The following is a 20060-nucleotide window of genomic DNA, read 5'->3' on the forward strand; positions in this document are numbered from 1 at the left end:
CTGCTGGGAGCGTAAGTGCTGAACAGATACTAGCTCTTTCACTCAACAGGCTTTGCCTCGACAGGGCAAATGTGACTTAAAGTGTGACAGCAAACCTAATTCCAGTTTGTATAGAGACAATATAGCTCAGTTGGTAGAATGCTTGGCTTTCATGCAAAAGGCCCTGGATTCGACCCCCAGCATCAAAGAGAGAAAGATGGCATTAATTCCTAGAATAACCACCAGAAGGGAATTTCCACCTAAGGAGGAATTAGGACCCTTAAAAAGAGGAAACTAGGACTCTTAGCACACCTGCAAAAATTCCTGATTAACCGCAAATTCTGCTTCTGTGAGTACCTTGCTTGCTTGGCGAGAGCTGATAGGACAAAAGAGAGATGCCACCCATACTGAGCTTTGCGGTTTTTTTCCTTTTTAAACCCGACCCTAACTCTGGTAGGGGCCACTCTTCTTTGTCGTGGAGCGAGCCCCGGTAATAAAGGCTCCCTATTGGAATACCGCTAACCGTGTGTGGATCACTTCCTTCCTGGGAGATCAGTTTGGGGGCTGGATAAAACAAAAGCCAAAGACTGACGGCATCCACCTGAGGTCGCCGGCCCTAAGGTCAACTTTTGTTTGCAGAACCTGTCTACCCACCCGTCGGTTGCACCTTTTGATCTTATCAGTGCATCTAGGAGCACCGAAGGAAAGGAAACCCGGGAGCAGAACGAGCAAGACCGCCGCTGGACTCGAGGATCCCGCCTGCGAAGCCAGGTGCTGCCACGTCTCGTGCGGCCTGCGGGCTCCACGAGAGTAGGTGGAGCCTAGGTGGGGCCCGCCCTCGACCGCGTACGTCACGCCTTAGACCCGCCCTTCAGCTGCGAGACTCGCTGGTAGGGCGGTACCTGGGAAGAGAGCGTGACGCTAGGGGCGGGGGCAAGGACGCTCCCGGAAACTCCGGGGGAGGGGTATGACGTGTATCCGGTGAGTAGCTGGCGGTCCCGGGTGCTGCTGGTCTGTGTGTTCTGAGGGAGGGTCCCAGCCGCCTGCCGCCTTCGGAGGAGCCCCTCGGGCCGTAAGTCAGGGAGTGGTCACGGAGAAGGCAGTCGGGGCCCAGAGAGCTGGGGTGGGCCGCGGAGGGGGTCGGGGCGGAGGCCGGCCTCGGCAGGGTTGGGGGGGGGAAGTGACACGCAGGCGGTTCTTTGGGGCCACCGGGCTGCTTCTGGGCGGAGACGGGCCGACTCGGCCGGGTCTGCTCTGTCCCTTGCCGACCTCCGGGCTCTTGAGTTCACTTGCATTCTTCTCGGGGTCTTGCAGCTGCCGGGCTGGATAACAGTTTCCCAGTGTGTACTGTGCTCCTCAGTTTAGGAAACGAATCCGTGTCTCCTATCTTGGAGGTGCCTCAGTCGTCGGTGAGGCGGTTGGGAGCTTTTGATCATCCTTATTTTGTACCGACTCGGGGACTGAGGCCTGGCAAGTCCCCGCAGCTGGCAACTGTGAGCGCTTGAACCAGGTCTACAGGCTCCTAGTTCAGGGCTCCTCCCCACGTCAGCTCTCTGTTGTCATCTGATGTCGTTCAAACCCCGTGTTTTCTCCTTCCGCCTCCCTCTTTCCCCCTCTTTGGTGCACGGAAAAATTTCTTCATGTGCATTCGGCACAGATTTCTATTTTCTTTACGATTCTAGCTGAGGGGGTCAGAATCGTAAGGGTCGCATCAAATTGCCTCTATAAATATTCTCTCTTGGTCCTCTTCTTTTGTCTTTACCCTGAGTCCTTTTGCTTAGGTGTAAACAGAAGGTTTAGGGAGATTTGCCATGGGCTGACATTTACTCCTTCAGCCAAGTGGTTTCCTAGCTAAAACTCCAGATCTGTTTGGAATAGTCTCTCAAAGTTGTTCTGAGTGTGTATAGGAAATGATGCAGAATTTAAAAAAAAATGAGTTATAATCTGTGTTTCTCCTTTCGGTACTTGTTTGAATCAGAACTTAACTTTGCAAGTCTTTGTTTTAGGTGCAGCAGTGTTTTTGATGTCTTTAGAACCCTTAAATTTTAGAATACTCTTACTTGCCATAATGTGATAGTAAAGGAAATAAATACTAATTATTAAAATACCATCCAAAAGGTGTGATGAATTATAAAAAAGACTTAAAAGATTATTATCTATATAGTAGATGGGTTAAGGAAGTTTTTAAATAAATTTTGTGATTTGGATCTGAATTTTATGTAATATTAACAGAAAGGGCTTTGGCTTTGGTGTTATAAAAGGAGGGTTTAAGCTGGGTGGCTCTAATTTCAGCTACTCCAGAGGCTGAGGCAAGAGGATCAGAAGTTTAAGCCTAGCCTGGGGAAGTTAGCAGGATCCTGTCTCAGAAATAATAAAACCAAAGATGGTGGCCATGCCTGTAATCCCAGCTATGCAGGAGACTGACAGGAGGATTGCAAGTTCAAGGCCATCTTTGGCAACTTAGGGAGACTCTGTCTCAAAATAAAAAATAAAAAGGGCTGGGAATGTAGCTCAATGGTAGAGTGCTTGCCTAATGTGTGTGTGAGGTCCTGGATTTCAGTCCTGGAACTGTGAGATTTTCAGCTAAGTAGTCTTGAACAAGGCAGTTAATTTAGGAGTGTCAGCATCTTCATCTTGTTAAATGAGGCTAATAAGCCCTGCTTGTGAGTTGGTGTAGGGATGAAATGAGGTGTCTCTAATCTCTAAAATGACTGAGTTGGTATAAATTCTGAGAATTCAAGGATGGAGGAGACATCAAGGCCATTTGCTTAACTTTGGGTAGCAGTGGAACCCAACCCTTTCGGTCCAGTAAAAAATTGGAGGGTTTTTTTGGTTGTTGTTGTTGTTTGTTTGTTTGTTTGTTTTTTTAAACATCACCTAAAGTTTCTTCACTCTCCATAGATAATTTTGTTTAGTGTTTGCAGTGCTGGAAGTAGACCCCAGGGCCTTGCACATGCCAGGCTAGCACAGTACCACTGAACTGCATCCTCGGTCTCACTACGTCTAGGCTGACTTCAAACTTGCCATCCTCCTGTTTCAGACTTGTGGGTAGCAGGGATTATAGGCATGCCATACTACGCCCATAAAGCAGTGATGTCAAAGGAAAATAAATTGGAAAATCAGAGTAGTTCAAGTACTGTGGAAAATTCCTTGAAGTGTGAGGTTTTCCCCTCATCACCTTTGCAGAATTCACCTGGTTGGGGGTACTACTACTTTTTTTTTTTAATAGATGGACACTATACCTTTATTTATTAATACCTTTATTTATTTATTTTTACATAGTGTTGAGGATTGAACCCAGTGCTTCACACATGGTAGGCAAGCACTCTACCAATGAGCTATAACTACCCAGCCCGGTTGGGAGTACTTTGAAAATGATGTGGTAAAAGAATCTAGGGGTTTGGGATGTAGCTCAGTTGGAGAGCACTTGCTTAGTGTGCACAAAGCTCTTGAGTTCAATCCCCAGTACTTGGAGCGGGGAGCAGTGGGGGAGAATCTATAAAGTATTGACTGCAAACCAGTGTAGTACAAATTAATAGAGATGTGTTGTAAAGGAGTGATGGTCAGGGAGTACCTTATTGAAGGGCACTCTCTAAAGATGAGTTGTGCCAGGCGTGATGGCACACTACTGTAATCCCAGCGAAATAAATAATAAATAAATGTGAACTGTGCTTCTCCAAGCAATAGATTGAGGAAAAACAGGGAAGGGTATCTGCTTTGAGGAGACCATACAGAAAGGCACATTGTCCTTTTGCTTGCCTGTAGTAAAAGAAACAGCATAGGAGTTTTGTATATACGTTGTTTTATTTTTGGTACTGGGGATTGAACCCAGGGGCACTTAACCACTGAGCTACTCCCCAGCCCTTTTTATTTTTTGAGACAGGGTCTCGCTAAGTTGCTCAGGCTTCCCTAAGTTCATGAGGCTGCTCTCAAAATTGCAATCCTCCTGCCTCAGCCTCCTGAGTCACTGGGATTACAAGTGTGCCATCATGCCCAGCCTGTAAGTGCATTTAAGTTATTGGACTTAAAGTGTAGACTAAGTTTCTAAACAAAAGTGTTATTTAACATGCTAAATATGGTCTTTCTACCAAAATAAAATTGAATGTTACAGAAAAGGGAGGAAAAAAGCTTTAATTTATTTTCATAAAACCTTTTCCCTCTGTGGTAAGAGCTGTGAATAGTGTTAAGGAAGCTCTAAAGTTTATAGGTCAATACCCAACCCTGAAGAAATCCAGTAATTGAATGAAAAAGAAAAAACATACCTTCTGTATTTTTCAGCTTCCTTTCCGTCTAGCATTCTTTGAAGCATATAGGTGCAGCCTATGTGTGGAGTGCACCTGCCATCCCAGCTGCTAGAGAGGCTGAGGCACGAGGATGGCTTGAGCCCAGGAGTTCAAAGCCAGCTTGGGCAACAGAAAAGAATATTTTGTGTGTAACCTTTTTACCCATTACTATTCAAGAAAGTTTTTTATTTGATTATAGTTGATCACATGTAGTGTAAAGTCTTGTGTACAGATAGATATTGTTAATGGATGAGGGTCTTTTTTTTTCTGTCCTAAATCTGAGATATTGAGGCAAATACTTAGTGTAACCAGAAAATGCTAACTCTCACACACCTTAGATTCACCAATGTCTCTAGATCCTTTCCTTGTAACTTCACTCAGAGGTCCTGTTACCAGTGTGTTTAGACCTGTTAGTAGCTTTGGGTCATTGTTTTATCTAGGCCTGTGGGAAACTAAGTTAATTAATTACTAATTAATATATGTACTTGCTTAGTTAATATATGTACTTGTTTAATTAAAATATCTTGCTCATTATATTAATTAGTGCTAATTAATAAATGTACTTGCTTAGAAAGCTACTACTGTATTCTGAATGAGTTGTTGGGTTTTTTTGGTTGTTGTTGCTTGTTTGTTTCTGGCACTGGGGATTGAATCAAGGGGTACTTTACCACTGAGCCACATCCCCAGCCTTTTATTTTATTTAGAGACAGGGTCTCACTCAAAATTTGGTCAATGATATATAGCTTCATAGCTCACTGAGTTGCTCAGTGCCTTGCTTTTGCTGAAGCTGGCTTTGAACTTGTGATCCAACTGCCTCGTCTCCCAGCTGCTGGGATTATAGGTATGCACTACTGCACCCGGCCTCCAGTCCTTTTTATTTTGAGACAGGGTTTTGCTAAATTGCTGCAGCTGGCCTTGAATTTTCTATTCTCTTGCCTCAGTCTCTCCAGTACTAGGATTACAGGGGTGTGCCGCTTCACCTTGCTTATGAGAGAATTTTCTTTCTTAAAGTAAATAAGAATTTATGAAATGGATTTGAACTTGATTATTTATATTTGAAAGTATTATGTTATTCCTTTTTGTTTCTATAAAATAGTATGTCTTTTCTTTTTATAAATTGAAACATTTGCAAAAGGGGTTAGACAAATTTTATTAAAGAAGAGATAATATTTAGCTAGGTTCAGTGGTGTATACCTGTAATCCACAGTAGGCTTAAGCAGGCCTGAGCAACTTAGTGAGATCCTTGCCTTAAAATTTAAGAAAGGCCTGGAGATATAGCTTGGTGTTAGAGCACAGGGCCTAGCTTGCTTACGGCCCTGGTTTCGATCCCCAATAGGGATAAAGAGGTTGTAAGTGGACCAGGACAAATTAAGTTAGCCAGTACAATTTTGGCTTTGTCTTTTAGAGCTGTGCACAGACAAGTTAATATGCTTTTCTTCTTATTTTCCACATATCTATGTGTCTGTTTGATCCAGGTTATTAATGAGACTGATTTCCTACAGGTGTTGTTGAGTGGTAGACCTTGGTGGTATCTAAGGAATGTGAATGAGCTGCAGCTGCCTGGAGGAGTGAGTCACACAGTAAAAGAGGAACATATGTCATTAACTAATAATTCTGAGTATCATAGGTTGATAGCTATTAGGAAACAATGAATTCGTGCAGATGCAAGGATCCTAGAAGCTTCCCTTCAGTGTTCAAAATCCTTGTCTTAAGGGTAAAGGAGATTAGTTAATCTTCTTTCTTAGGCCAGAAAACATGAGACTCTGAACATGCATCTGAGCCAGGGAATAAGAGTTAATTTCTCCAGAACTATACTGGTATTTAAAAAGTTAATGTTTGCTACTTTCATATTTTATACAGGTAGTAAGCGTTAATAATGTCTTTCATCTTTGAGTGGATCTACAATGGCTTCAGCAGTGTGCTCCAGTTCCTAGGTAAAGCCATTTTCTTTAAATATTAAATATATTACAGGTTTCACACTGCATTTCCTCCAGCAATTTAAATATAAGCAGCCTTTGGTATATAGGGAGAGAATTTACATTAAAAATTTATGTTCTCTTTTAGGACTCTACAAGAAATCTGGAAAACTTGTATTCTTGGGTTTGGACAATGCAGGCAAAACCACTCTTCTTCACATGCTCAAAGATGACAGATTGGGCCAACATGTTCCAACACTACATCCAAGTATGTTTGAAAATAACCAGGTGCTCTTTTGACCTTTGGAGGTCAATGTCAGGTTTGGAGGGGTGAATCTCCAATTAATGTCATTCTTTTATTAAATGAGGCCCCAGAAGCCAGCTTACTTTGAAGTAACCTTTAGTACATACGAAAGGTCAAATAATCATAGATCTAAACTTCTGGAACATTGTCACTGTCTCTTCTCTCTGGTTCTAAAATGGAACACATCTCCCCTATCTCCTATGAAACAACACATCTTGGAGAAAAGTAAACTTTTGACTCTTTAGAAAGTAAACTTTTGACTCTCTTTTAGTTTTAATTTCTGTATCTTTTTCTTCACAAGGTGAAAGCTTTATTAGATTTTTGCATTAGTATTGGCTTATAGTATTAGTAGTTGGGCCTTTGGATGGAAAAGTTTATTTATTTCCTCTTGACAATTTTTCAGCATCAGAAGAGCTGACAATTGCTGGAATGACTTTTACAACTTTTGATCTTGGTGGGCATGAGCAAGGTAAGAGACTTAATGAAGGCATGGTATTAATTTATGGTTCATTGTGTACTCACCCTACGCTCCCCAAATAGTGTGTCATTTTTACCTTTTAAATTGCTTGCATTTAGGATTGGAATGACTTTTATTTTATATTCATTTAATTTATTTTTTATGTGTGGTACTGGGGATTGAACCCAGGGTGCTCTACCACTTATCTACATCCCCAATCAGTTTTTATTTTTTGAGATGAGGTCTTGCTAAGTTGCTGAGGCTGGCCTTAAATTTGCAGTCCTGCTGCCTCACCCTCCTGAGTCTCTGGGATTACAGGCAGGTACCACTGTTGCCTATTTTTAGGATTGCAGTCTTACTACTTCATTGACGTTTTTTATCTACTTACTATTTTTAAGTAATTTCAAAGTTGTCAAAAATTGCATAAATGATACAGGAAATTCTATACATTTGTAACTTTTGTCCAGATTTATTAGTCTCTCTAGTAACATTAAAATTTATATTTTTTGGGCTGGGGATGTGGCTCAAGCGGTAGCGTGCGCTTGCCTGGCATGCATGCGGCCCGGGTTCGATCTTCAGCACCACATTCAAAGATGTTGTGTCTGCTGAAAACTAAAAAATAAATATTAAAATTCTCTCAAAAAAATTTGTATTCACAAACTGTTTAGAAAAATATATCATGCTCCTTTACTCCCTAGCACTTTTATGCCTTTTACCAAAGAAAAAGAATATTCCTTTATATAATCATTGTAGTTGTAAAATGTAAAATTTTAATTTTTTTACTCTCATATATTCATTTTTTGTATGTTGTCCCAGTAATCTCCATTTTTAGCATTTGTTCCTCTTGAATAGACCAGTACAATATCACAAATTGTATTCAGTTGTCAAGTCTCTTTTATTCATAAGTAATTTTAAATTTGTCAAAAGTTGTCAACATAATACAGTGACTCCTTGTGACCATTCTGATTTAAACTGATATTTCATGTGCTCTACCCATCTGGGACAGTTGGAACTATTTTTTCCAATTTTTTGGCTTTTCTCTTGAGTCCTTTTTCCTTATTCAGACTATGTCTTTTTGGTTCACAGTTTCCCATCAGGTGTCTTATTTATTTTTGAGATCTACAAAATGGGCATCTTTATCTCTTGGGTAGTGAGTTTACATTTGGCTAGACTCTAGGCATAGGAGTAAAACATTTAAGTGTGGGAATAAATATTCTGAGAAGGTAGGGAAAAGAAACCACTGACGTTCTATAAGATTTACTCAATCGTTATTGAGTTGAGAAGTCTGTTTTGGGAACATTTTATTAGGTTAAATCTAATTTAGCGGGGCCAGGATTGTGGCTGAGAGGTAAAGCGCTTGCCTGGCATGCATGAGGCACTGGGTTCAATCCCTGGCACCACATAAAAATAAATCAAATAAAGATATTGTGTCCATCTACAACTAAAAAATAATAATAATAATAAATAATTAAGAAAATCTAATACAGTTTAAAAAACAGTTAAAAATAGAATATTGGTAGTTTCTAATTATGCAGCCTAATAATTTTATAATTGGTGGGTTCATTAGAATATTATATTAATTTTACTCATTTAATATTTATATCCTGAATAATCCTACATATATTATGGTCACAATCACATAAAACACTGGACATTTGTTATCTTTTCTCCTTCCAAAAAGACTTTGTAATGCTTTACATATTTAAATTCAGAGCCAGATAAGACAACCTAGACCATCTGGAGACTGCTGAAGAAATAGATACCAGATGTCTTTAGATACTTGAACTGGGAATAGTAGATTATTTGGTGTGATAAATTTCACTTTCATGTTTTGTTAAAGTAAGAAGGGAAGGGAAACTTGTTGGTGTACATTGTTTTGTTTGTTTAACAGACTGAGGAAAGTTTAATAGAGGCACCTTTTCATAATCAAAGCCATCATTTTATAGAAGTTACTAAAACATCTGGAGTTTCCTTTTTTTATTTGCATAGATTTCAACTTTTGAGCTGGGGGTGTGGCTTAGTGGTAGATTATTTATGTAGCATGTATAAGGCCCTAGGTTCAATCCTAGAATTTTTAAAAAAATGACAAAAAATATACATAAAATTATAAGAAAAACAAAACTTTTAACTTCTAAAAGTAGTGCAGACTTAATGTAACAAATAGTATAGCAATATAGAAAGTCAAAGTGACAGTTCCAGTCTCTCCCTGCCCCACATTCAGAGGTATCCAGGTAATTGTTATTAATCTTTTGATATAGAGACACTTTGTTGTTCATGCCATTCAAGGACTAGACATGAATGGCTGAGAAATATAATGTAATTAAAGGACTTCTTCCCAGCCTTTCTCACTTCTTTTTATAAAACAGCAAACAAAAAACACTTACAAGGACTGACTTGGGAGTCTGAGTGAGTGCCCCTGAGACCTGAGTAGATGAGATGTTAGCAGACCCACATTCTAGTTAGTAAGGCATTAGAAGAAGTTACATGGACAAGCTGGGCATGGTGGTGCATTCCAGTAATCCCAGCTACTTGAGAGGCTGAGACAAGAGGATTGCAAGTTTGAGGTCAGCCTTAGCAACTTAATGGGGCCCTAAGCAACTTAGCTAGACCCTGTTTCAAAATAAAAGATAAAAAGTGCTGGGGATGTCGTTCAGTGGTAAAGCACCCCTGAGTTCCATTCCTGGTACCAAAATAAATAGTTACATGGACAGGTACTACACTCATTTTTTTATTTTTTATTTTTTTTTATTTATTTTTTAGTTGCAGTTGGACACAGTACTTTTATTTATTATTATGTGGTGCTAAGGATTGAACCCAGGTCCTTTAAGGTGCTAGGTAAGCACTCTACCACTGAGCCACAACCTCAGCCCCTACACTCATGTTTTAACTCAGAGGTTGCAAACAAAATTGACTCCATAGACAAGACAGGTCATTTAAGTGAGTTAAATTAATTGAGCATAAGACAATAGGGAACAATGGAGACTCTGGCAAACTGAAGAAATCAAGCCTCATTCAAAGTTTAAGAAAGCCACCATTTGTTTAATTCTAGCTGATGATGGGCATTTAGGTAAATAGACATGGGTTTGCCAGATATTACTGTTTTTCAAGGAAGACAGAAGCTCTGATTTGCAAATTTAGAAAAACAGGTTCAGCTCACAGACCATCAGTTTGCATCCTCTGTTCTGACTTAATACAGCCCAGGACTTAGAGAATCCACAGGGAGGAGTCTAGTGTTACTGAAACTGCCTAAGATTTGCTCATTTTATAGATCATTTAGGTTATTCCTTATCACAATATATGTTTTTTGATGCAACTACAAATTTTGTCTTTTAGCTCGTCGGGTTTGGAAAAATTATCTTCCAGCAATTAATGGGATTGTCTTTCTGGTGGACTGTGCAGATCATTCTCGCCTCATGGAATCCAAAGTTGAGCTTAATGTATGTTTTTTTCCTCCCCTCCTTTTTTGGCCAATGTTCTAAAGAATACAGCTCAATAGTGCCAATATTTAATCATTCCAGTTTACACAATGAAAGTCCAAGTCATATTGGGCTGGGGTTGTGGCTCAGTGATCGAGGACTTGCCGAGCATGCGTGAGGCACTGGATTCAATCCTAGCACCACAAAAAAATAAATATATTTCAAAAATGAAGGTGTGCCAGGTGTAGTGGTGGAAGCCTATAATCCTAGTGGTCAGGAGAATGAGAGCAGGAGGATTGCAAGTTCAAAGCCAGCCTTAGCTACTTGCAACATAGTGAGACTCTGTCCCAAAATAAAAAATAAAAAGGGCTTGGGATGTAGCTTAGTAGTAAAGCACCCCTAGGTACAGTCTCTGGTATAAAAAAAAAAAATCCCAAGATATTGTTTTTCAATGACTTGGGGAACCTCAGCTTCAACTTAAATGATTTTTCTGCTTTATATTATACAGTGACTTTTTGGCCCAGTTTGCTCAGGGTACTGCTCAGTTTATGCCTGTTGTCCCGGCATAGTTAATAGCCTTACATTTCATGTATCAGTCTTTATGTAATATTGGTATAGTGAAACCCAAAAAGAGACACCAGCTATCTATCTGTCTGTCTGTCTGTCTGTCTGTCTGTCTATCTATCTATGATACTGAGGATTGAACCCAAGGGCACTTAACCACTGAGCCACATCCCCAGCCCTTTTTTCTATTTTATTTAGAGATAGGATCTTGCTAAGTTGCTTCATGCCTTGCTAACTTGCTGAGGCTGGCTTTGAACTTGTTATTCTCCTGCCTCAGCCTCCGGAGCCACTGGGATTACAGGTGTGCACCAATGTACCCAGCTATATTTTTAAATCTGCCTTCTCAGGTTGTGCCTATGTGCCCTCCCACTGAATGACTTGCTAGATCTTAATAGTCTGTTCTCAATCTTCAGTCTTTTGGTCACATGCATCCTTCAGTACTATCAAGGACTCACTGCAGGTTTTCTCCTCTTTCCATTGTTTTTATTTATTTATTTGGTACTGGGGATTAAACCCAGGAACACTTAATCACTGAGCTATATTCCCAACCCTTTTTTATTTTGACACAGGGTCTTTCTAAGTTGCTGAGGGTGGCCTCAGTCTTGCAGTTGTCATGCCTCCACTCCAAAGTTCCTCCACTCATCCCATCCACCTCCCACCCCATTATTGATTATCATTCACTTATCAGAGAAAACATTTGGCCTTTGGGGGATTGACTTCACTTAACCTCCTGAGTTGCTGGGATTATAGATGTGTGCCACTGTGCCTGGCTAACATTGTATTTTCTTGGCTTGATAATTTCCAGCTCTGGTCTTGTGGAATTGCCTACAAGACAGTCTTCACCTTACTTAACTTGTTGGTATTGGCCATTTTTTATTTCTCTAAACTCCCCTTTACACTCTTGATTTTGATGCTGTCTTTCTAGCTTATATTTCTCAGTTTTTGCATAAGTACTTGTTCCTTTGCTTAGCCTTTGAATGTGGGTATTCTCTCAGGCTACTTTCATCTATTCCCATTCCTTCATCTCTCATCCATATGTCTATGACCTCCAGATGGACTTCTCTCATCAAGACCTCTTCTGAACCCCAGCCTCATGCATAATTGCTTCCTGCTGGATAATTCCACCTACTGATCCTGCTTTCTCAAAGGAGGAAGCTATTCATCTTCCCCTCCTGTTTCCTAGATAAGCAGTCCAGAAACTTTTGAATTATTGTAGATTCTTCCATCGTTCTGATAGGCACTATATTGCTAGAAGAAATTATCTTGGATTTGGCATTGCCCTGCTTGGTTTTTGTATCACTTCCAGGATAAAATCTATAAATATTTTGCATAACATATGATCTTTCATGATTCTCCCTCTGTTTTTATTTTTCTTCTTTATATTCCTTTTTTCCTACTGCCTACCTTAAACTACATTCCAAACAGAGAGAACAACTTGTCCTTCCTTGGATGTACATAAGTAGCCATTCCCCACTTAGCTTCCTCGCCTATCCCTCCTCCCTCCCTATTCCCAGCCTGCCTCCCTTTTTTTTAAATGATATATTTATTTGTTCTAATCAGTTATACATGATAGCAGAATGCTCTTTGATTGAGTGTATACAAATAGAGCACAATTTTTTACTTCTCTGGTTGTACCCAAAGTATAGTCACAACATTTGTGCAATCATACATGTACCTAGGATAATGATGTCTGTCTCATTCCACCATCTTTCCTATTCCCATGTCCCCTCTCCTCCTCCTCTGTCGCATCCAAAGTACTTCCACTCATCCCATCCACCTCCCACCACATTATGGATTAGCATCCACTTATCAGAGAAAACATTTGGCCTTTGGTTTTGGGGGATTGGCTTACTTCACTTAGCATGATATTCTCTGACTATATCCATTTACCTGCAAATGCCATAATTTTATTCTCTTTTTTTGCTGAGTGATATTCCAGTGTGTGTGTGTGTGTGTGTGTGTGTGTGTGTATCAGTTTCTTTTTTATTTTTAAATATTTTGCTTTTTTTTTTTTTTTAGTTGTAGTTGGACACAATATCTTTATTTTTATGTGGTGCTGAGGATCGAACCCAGGGCCTCACATGTGCTAGATGAGCACTCTACCACTGAGCCACAACTCCAGCCCCCCCCAGTTTCTTTATCCATTTATCTATTGAAGGGAAACTAGGTTGGTTCCACAGTTTGGCTATTGTGAATTGTACTGCTATGAACATTGATGTGGCTGTGTCACTGTAGTATCCAGCCTGCCTCCCTTTTGCTATTAAATTTTAAAATGTCCTTTAAGAGATCTCATATTTCAGGTATGATCACTTCTGAGAGGCCATCACTGACTTCTCAGACCAAATTGTCTCTCCGTAGCTGCATGTCTATTGTCCCCCGAGACTATAAACTTATATGTGGGGACTTTGTTATGATTTGGCTATGAGGTGCACCTCCCAAAGCTCCTGTATCAGTGTAGGGATGTTCAGAGGTGAAATGATTGGATTGTTGTAACCTCATCAGTCCAACCTATTTTGAGTGGACTGACTGGGTGGTAACCAGGCAGGTGGTGTGTGGCTAGAGGAGATGGGTCTGGAAGGGTACATCTCCCCTTTGGCCCCTTCCCTCCCTCTCTGCTTCCTGACCCTACCCATGAATAGCTTTCCTCTACTGGGCCCTTCCCCCACAGTGTGCTGCCTCGCCCTGGGTCCAGAGTAATGACTGCATCTGTCGATTGAAACCTCAAACCATGAGTTCCAAATAAACCTTTTCTCCTCTAATTTGTTCTTTCTGGTATTTTGGTCACAATGATGCAAAAACTAACTAAAACAGACTTTGTCTTATTTCTTATTGTTTTGTCCCAACAAAGCACTGGACACATTTTTTATTTTTTAACACAACATCTTTATTTTATTATTTTTTTAAGTGGTGCTGAGGATTGAACCCAGTGCATGCCAGGCGAGCGCGTTGCCGCTTGAGCTACATCCCCAGCCCAGCACTGGACACATTTTAAGCACTTTATCAGTATTTACATGATAAAGTAGCATCCTTATTCTGATTTTTTTAACACTTCCTAGAATTCAAAATGGTCAGAGCATATTCCCCTATTGCTTCAACTCTTTCTTTCCAAGCTTTCCCATCATTTAAAACTTAGATGCCCAGTCTTGAAGTCTGTTCCACAGACTTTTAACTCCTTTTTTGTCTGTTCTGTCATTTAGAATTCACTTAACGTCTCTAAAATGTCTCTTGCACAATTTGTTAAATTTGCTACTTTGCAGATATTATCATCTCTTACATGAGCACCACAGATAGATACTATTTGTAAATTCACTGTCCTATGAGTATACATTTTTGGTCTGTGGTCTGTAGATCTAGTGCAGCTAACTTTTCAGAATGGCACCATAACGTGGGTTATCCTTATTTTGTTGCTGCATATCAGTGTAAATGCTTTAATTGCACTAGGCAATATTTCACGTAGCTTCCTCAGTTCTTATCCTACTCCAAAGCTGTTGCTTATGTTCTTCCTTTTTTGCACTTGTGTTAGTCCTGCCTTTCCTTTAGAGCCCAGTTTTGCTAGGCCCAAATTGTTTATTTCCCTGAACTTGTTTTTACTGTTACTAGTTTGTCCCCATTCATTGTGACAGTCTACTACATTGTGTTACTATTTAGTTTTCTTAACATAAATATGGACATAGAATATGGACTGGGATGTCTTCTCTAACCCTTCATTCTGCATCTCTTGCTGTGTTCAAGATGGGGCTTTGCACATACTGGATACTCAGAACTTGGGTGGTTCCTGTGGTCATCTCTGAGGCTATGTAGCCACAGCATTCATTTTTCTGGACTATGCAAATGGGCAGGACCATCTGAGGATGGTTTGTGGCTAAGCCAACTAGCTAAAAGTTAAGGTTGGGGTGGTTCTTGTATCTCATAAATAGATGACTTTAAGTTGGAATTGTTTTGAGGTAGTTAGAGGATTTTTTACCAATTGTTATGATGAGTCTTTATTCAGATATAGAGATGTTCAGATTTTTCACTTTGCATATAATGCCTTATAAGATCAGTAGAGTCCCTCACTTAGCTTTTTTTTTTTTTTTTTTTAACCCTGTCTTTAGGCTTTAATGACTGATGAAACAATATCCAATGTGCCAATCCTTATCTTGGGAAACAAAATTGACAGAACAGATGCAATCAGTGAAGAAAAACTTCGTGAGATATTTGGGCTTTATGGACAGACCACAGGAAAGGTAAGAGAAAAGTCTTCAGGAGGCCTAGAAAGGACATTCACGACATCTGAAACACTGATGTTTGGTACTCTGGAGTCTCCTTTCAAAAGTTTAAAGGCTTAGGATTTCTTTTAGTATAGGTATTGTGTAAGCTCACTAAAGGCAGAGGCATGTTATTAAACCTTTCTTTGTGTAGTGCTTGCAATCAAACCCAGGGCCTCACACATGCTAGGCAAGCACTATACCACTGAGTTATGTCCGCAGCCCCTTTTTAAACCTTCTGATACTTTATTCCTTAGGAATTTGGAGAATTGGTAGAAAAGCAATCTTTTAAAAGAACACTTCTTAGCCAGAAAGTGGGGTTTTGGGGTTTTTTTATTGTTGTTTTGGGGGCTGAAGATTTCAGGTTTTGAAGAGAAGCAGTCATTTATATCACATTCCAAGCATTGGAATCAAAGCACCTGATTATTCTCAGTGGGACTTCTATCAGTCCCGGACCTCTCTTGTCCATCAGAATACATGCTGGTTCCATGACTCCCAGTCGCTGTTTCTTGGTTGCTGCCTTGACTTTCTAGATGAATGTTAAGTGTTCAAAGCAAATGCTCTTGAGAGAGAGAGAGAATGGCTGGCTGGCAATAGAACTGTGCTACTTATTATATCCTGAAAGCAAGAGGCCCTAGGGAAGTCATCTAGATGGCCTGAACCACATTTCTGTAATTAATACCCACTTAGATATGCATTTAAGGAACTGAGTAACAGACTTTAGTGATCACCCTTTTAAGCTTTTCCACCTCAGAGATGCTAACCACCCTTTCTTGGCTTTGCCTCCCTTAGGGGAATGTGACTCTGAAGGAACTGAATGCCCGCCCCATGGAAGTGTTTATGTGCAGTGTGCTCAAGAGGCAAGGCTACGGCGAGGGTTTCCGCTGGCTCTCCCAGTATATTGACTGATGTTTGGACAGTGAAAATAAAAGAGTTTTACTCCTCTGGACTGATCCTATTCACAGCTTCCTCATGAACTTTTCTAATAGAACAAGGAAAGCTCTCCAACCATGTCTGGCGTTGAGAAGCCAAGAGTCTTTGTCAACTCTCACGCCCAGTGGTGACATGTGCTCTTCTCCATACTGTTGAGGTAACGCTGCTCCATGTGCTGGTGCAGGTCAGTATCCCCGGACTTGGAAGCTGGCAGGATTTGCCGGGTAAGGCTGTGTGCCATCACAGGACACCTGAGAAGAAAAACACGTCTCACCACTGTGGTTGATTTCAAAAGAAAGTGATTCTATTTTTTAAAGAAAGTGTTGTTAATGTAATTGGTATCCCTCTTGACTTTTTGAGTTCACAATTTCCTTGGTCCAGAGTTTTCTATTCTTTTTTTTTTTTTTAATTAGTGAATGACATTTAGATACTTCATAAAATTATGAACAGTTACACATTGGAGGCCAGAGTTCAGGAGAGTGAACTTACTCCTGCTGAGGTGGCAGGTTGGTGAGAGAAGCTCCTCTAAGCTCCCTTGTCTCTGTAACTGCCTTGTTGGAGGTGGCATCAGCTTGTCCATGGAGAATTAAAAAAAAGGTCAGAAACTTGGCCTTATGGTTGTGGCAGGTTTCCACTGTGGTCAGCTGGATTCGTTCCTCATCACAGAGTGGGTAACAGATTGTTCACTGTGGAGGAGTTAATTATAGAGTGGGTTATTATTATATTATTTTTACTTATAAAGTTACAAATTTCAGCCAATCTTTGCTTTAATACTATTGTGAAATTTCATTGCTCTCTGTAGTATCTTTTCTCATTTTCAGTTAAAAAAAACCTGAATTTTGCCTCAAGAAAGAGTCGAAACATCTCTTATATAGTCGCATACTGCAGGTGTGTCTGAGTTTCTTTTGCAGAGATTCTGGGCGGGGGAATTATTCTGAATAGAAGGACACAGGACAAAATTAACAGCTTAAGGGCTCTTAATTCTGTGAGTTGAGGACTTAGACATCTGGTATTACAGCACTTGTGTGAATCTAGGAAAGATTTCTCAGTGGGCTTTAAAATTTTTAAAAAATAGTTGCAGAATTTGATTTCTCTTGTTCATGAGTTCTCTTTCTTACATCTTCTCAGTTACCTATTTTGTTGGTGTTTAAAGTAAAGGTTATTATCTGCAGCTTTTCCAGTCGTTTTGGTATGAAATTGCTTTTTGTTGTTCCAAAAATAAGCTGAGGAGAAACACCAAACCAGGAACATCCTACAGAGCTCTTCCTGTGGCTGACATCAGTATGAAGCATCAGCATCCCCATGAGGGCAATGGGCATTGTTTTTATAGCATTCCATTTTCATAGTGCCACGTGTAAAATTGGATTTTCATGATCTCAACCTATATTCTACAGTGTGGTGAAAGATGATAGGAAATCATCTTAAAGTGGGAGGTATCTATATTCATTTCTTTAATAAAAGATTGAAGATAGTTTCTTCAAAATTGAAAATTGTGATGATGATACTTTTTTGCGAAAGATTGAACTCAGTTCACTGGATTCTGACTTTAATGGGAGGATAGGGAGACTATGGATAATACATTCCTGGGGTGGGACAGGATCATTCTTTAGTTGCTTTCTCATTCTTGGTTTTCAGTACCTTATTGTTGGGAAAGCATTCTTTTCCACTGCCAGGTCCCAAATGCAGAGGCTACATAAAGTATGTCTGGGAAGTTCATACGTTGTGTTTATAGCAAGCATAGCTGGATTAAGACAAAATTGTTGGTTTGGAAAGGGGTCAAAGCCTTAAGTGAACAAATCTAGCTAACAGCAAATGAACTAGTTATAGATAGATAACTTGCATACTTTTTATTTCCTTTGGCTTAAAGGTTGTCCGTAATTTTCTATCAAAGATATGAGGCTGCAGTGTTAGTTTTCTTTTTTGTTTCTCTACTCTCACCTGGTTTGTCCCTAATCAGTTTGTAGTAAGCTAGAAAACTGTGGTCTCTACATAGGACAGTTCTTTGTGAAAGTGGTTTATTTTGGCCACTGGAGGAAGAGGGCGTTGAAAAGTCAAGCAGCACCCATTGATTTCTTGTCCCACAGAACACTGTTCTTATCATACGATAGCTGAGAAAGCTACTGGAGGAGCTCAGCTCCAGACAGATGAGCAGAGCCTTGTACAGGAACTCCCACAAGCTGAGACCTTTCATTCTGTTTTATCAGAGTGCATATATGTCCTACTTCAGGAAAAGTAAAACATTCATTTACAAAAGAAAGTCAATCTGTATCCTAAGCATTTTAATAAAAAGTTAAAACAACCTTGCTATTTCTTTTTTTTCTTCTTTTTTTTTCATTGATTTATTCTGTTTGAGCATATAATCATCTGTTTGGGGGAGGAAAAGCAGAGTTCTTCCCTTCATTGAGGAAGAAACATTTAGAGTGGGTGTAAGAATCTTGAATTTTGTTTTCAGGAAGAAATAAACAAGGCTGGGCTGGTAGAAGAACTTTAGTACTGTTTGGGAACCTTGAAGTGTCTTGTGGACCCAGGGTTGTTATTGCAACAGGAGAGGAATGGTAGATGTGTAAGCAAAATCTTACAAGATGGTAGGGAAGCATCCATTTTAGTTCTATTTTAACTCATTTTATACGACTTGAAGAGAATCAGTTGAATGATACCCTTGGCAAATAAGGGGAAGGACTCCTTGGGCATTTAGTGGACTTGTCAGAAGCCTTGCTTTTAGAAAACTACAAATGAGATTCCAAAATAAAATCAGGACAAATAGAATGGGAAATAAAGTGAAACAGGTTCTTTACAACTGAGACTTAAACCACTGGAAATGTCCTTTTGTTCCTGTTGATATGAAAGGATGACATGGGTTCTATGGGGAGATGGGATTGTTTTGTTTGAGGCAAGTACAACATGAAGATCAAAGATGAGCCTAGCACTCAGTGGGTCTCACCTTGCCTACTGCTGGCTGTGACTTGGGACTTCTGTACTAAGAAACAAAAAACCTTGACGCATAACAGTTCATGCCAGAGCGTCATTAGGGGAGAATCAGTGGACTCTAGAGAGAAAGTCTTAATTGCTCAGAAGTTGAGTTAGGGGAGGTTTTGCTGTGAACAAGCTATCTTCTGTGTCATAAAACCAAAAGAAGACTGTGCCTGGTGTGGGAAGACTGCTTAATTTCAGATCTGCCTCATATACCATGGTCAATTGTTTCTGAAAACTGATTTATATCATCAGGAACATTGAAAGCATTATCATGTGTTGTGTTTCGAATACACCAAGCAGCATTAATTTTATTCAAAGAAGTTATGCAAAAAGTTTATGTAATTTATATAGTAACTTTTTTCATTATTGCTGACTTAGATGTGTACTAGTAATCTTGCTAAAGATTAACATTTTAGTGACACAGTGATAAAGCAGACTTAATAAAATGTGTAGCTTGTGGTGACTGCTTTGGAGTATCACGATGTCCTCCCAGGCCTGCCTATCCTCAAGATACTACTTTGGAAAAGTAGGGAAGTTTTATGTTAGCCTAGATTAGAAATGGCAAACTACTGTTTGAGGGACAAATCTGTCCTGCTGGCTGTGTTTGTATGGCCTCTGGGCTAATAAAGATTTTTACACTTTATAGTTGAAAAAAATTAGGAATGCTATTTTATGAAACATGAAAATAATGAAATTCAAATTTTGTAATTTTAGTTTTTTAGTGTGTATATAGTTCTGGGGATTAAACTCGGGTACTTTACCACTGAGCTGTATCCCTAGCCCTTTTTATTTTATTTGAGACAGGGTCTTGCTAAACTGGGGAGGCTGACCTGGAATTTGCAATCCTCCCACCTCAGTCTCCCTAGCAGCTGGATTACAGGTGTGCTATACTGTACCCTGCAAAATTCATAAAGTTTTATTAGAACACAGTCACCATGGTTCCTCTGGCTTTTGTGTGATACAATTGCAGAGTTAAGTAAAATTTGTG

General features: G+C 39.8%; 1 protein-coding gene across 2 annotated transcripts; it reads left to right on the plus strand.

Annotated features, from left to right (window-relative positions):
- The first annotated feature begins 886 nt into the window (after window positions 1-886).
- Window positions 887-18398, plus strand: Sar1a (secretion associated Ras related GTPase 1A). Of its 2 annotated transcripts, none has more exons than XM_040273683.2 (7): window positions 887-960; window positions 6123-6196; window positions 6327-6446; window positions 6886-6951; window positions 10273-10376; window positions 15014-15145; window positions 15959-18398. In XM_040273683.2, exons 2-7 carry the CDS (start codon window positions 6139-6141, stop codon window positions 16073-16075), a joined length of 597 nt encoding a protein of 198 aa, XP_040129617.1. In that variant the 5' UTR covers window positions 887-960; window positions 6123-6138; the 3' UTR covers window positions 16076-18398. The 2 variants fall into 2 exon arrangements, with proteins under 2 accessions (XP_040129617.1, XP_005326005.1); XM_005325948.4 differs by having other exon boundaries at window positions 900-1051.
- The last annotated feature ends 1662 nt before the right edge of the window (window positions 18399-20060 follow it).

The sequence above is a fragment of the Ictidomys tridecemlineatus genome, chromosome 1 (genome assembly GCF_052094955.1).
Source record: "Ictidomys tridecemlineatus isolate mIctTri1 chromosome 1, mIctTri1.hap1, whole genome shotgun sequence".
Lineage (NCBI taxonomy): Eukaryota > Metazoa > Chordata > Mammalia > Rodentia > Sciuridae > Ictidomys > Ictidomys tridecemlineatus.

What these genes read in the sequence shown, in the direction of transcription:
- Sar1a (XM_040273683.2), top strand. Translation starts at nt 6,139, where the DNA reads ATGTCTTTCATCTTTGAGTGGATCTACAATGGCTTCAGCAGTGTGCTC. An exon ending in TGTTCCAACACTACATCCAA is followed by an intron (nt 6,447 to 6,885) that starts GTATGTTTGAAA and finishes ACAATTTTTCAG; the next exon opens with CATCAGAAGAGCTGACAATT. An exon ending in ATGGACAGACCACAGGAAAG is followed by an intron (nt 15,146 to 15,958) that starts GTAAGAGAAAAG and finishes TGCCTCCCTTAG; the next exon opens with GGGAATGTGACTCTGAAGGA.